General features: G+C 58.9%; 1 protein-coding gene across 1 annotated transcript, besides 1 other annotated feature; it reads left to right on the forward strand.

The window, feature by feature from the left end:
* Positions 1–1,134: a sequence feature (areas not merged during assembly with more than two copies in the genome that could not be assigned to a particular haplotype).
* Tc00.1047053413859.10 (mucin TcMUC, putative) lies at positions 541–1,134 on the forward strand (the record flags this gene model as incomplete). The annotated part of the gene is made up of 1 exon (XM_797082.1): positions 541–1,134. A coding segment is annotated over one exon (594 nt), but the record flags the coding sequence as incomplete, so codon positions are not given.

The raw sequence follows: 1,134 nt of genomic DNA on the forward strand, positions 1-1,134 counted from the left end.
CGTGCCCCGAGTGGCGGCACTGCGCACAGGCGCGATGCGACTCCTGCCCGCTTTTCGACAGGCCTGCACGCGCCCTGCGGACCACAAGCAACCCATTAGGTCGGTGGTGCCGTCCCTTCCTCACACTGAAGAGGCAGGACCATCCTGACCTCCTTCGGAACCTCCACCTGACGTTAGCGCCGCAACTCCTTGCTGACCAGCGAGCGGCGGATTGACGTCCTCCTGCCCAATCTTCGGCAGTGTGCGCTTGTCCGTCCACAGTATGAGGGCACATGCCGGACGTGCTCAGCCCGGCGTTATAATAGTTTGCGAGGGCCTCCCATGCGGACGCCGCGATGGATTCACCGTCTTCTTAACAGGCGCCTCGCGCGCAGATCGACACCGAAAGAGCAAAGCACGCCAGCAGGCCAAACACACGCAGGAAGCACAAACGCGGGAACTCGAGATGGACCAGGCTCTTCCGCCACCGCCTCATCACGGACGCCACGGGCTGCTGATCCCCGACGGACCACGGGAGACTCCGCCCCATCCACTGCGGGAATGCCCTCGTCGTTGGGAACTGGGACTGCGACTGTTTGTGACTGCCCCGGCCCGCACGACGGAATACTTGCCACTTTTGTACGGACAGCCCTTGCGCTACTCACTCGTTATTGTAGCAGCATACAACTAAAACAAGATAACAATCTGCTTTTTGATGAATATTGGGTGCGATTCCCGTGGACCAACAACTTACGTGGTGTGCGGGGATCTCTCCCTTTTTGTATTGTTACTTTGCTTTTGTGTTGCTTTCTGCGCTTGCACCTTCTTGTGTGTGTGCGTACCCTCCGTGAGGGGTGCCGACACGACGGACCGCTCTCGCCGTATTTACATGCGGTGGAGCCTTGTGTGCCGCCCTGCTGGTCTCTCCCTCTTCCATCTCTGTATATATATGTGTGTGTGTGTGTGCCTGTTGCCGTGGATTGGAGTGTGTGTCGTGCGTGGTGTGCGGCGTACGGTGCATGCCTGACCGCTGCCCTTTCCTCATGTGGTGTGCCCTCTGTGTGTGCCGCACCTCTCTTCTCCTCCGTTGCTCTCCATGTCTCTCACTGTGCAGATCAGCTCCACACCAGTGAACGAACACTCACGACGATGACG

Source organism: Trypanosoma cruzi, genomic scaffold (genome assembly GCF_000209065.1).
Source record: "Trypanosoma cruzi strain CL Brener 1047053517003 genomic scaffold, whole genome shotgun sequence".
NCBI classification, from domain to species: Eukaryota; Euglenozoa; class Kinetoplastea; order Trypanosomatida; family Trypanosomatidae; genus Trypanosoma; species Trypanosoma cruzi.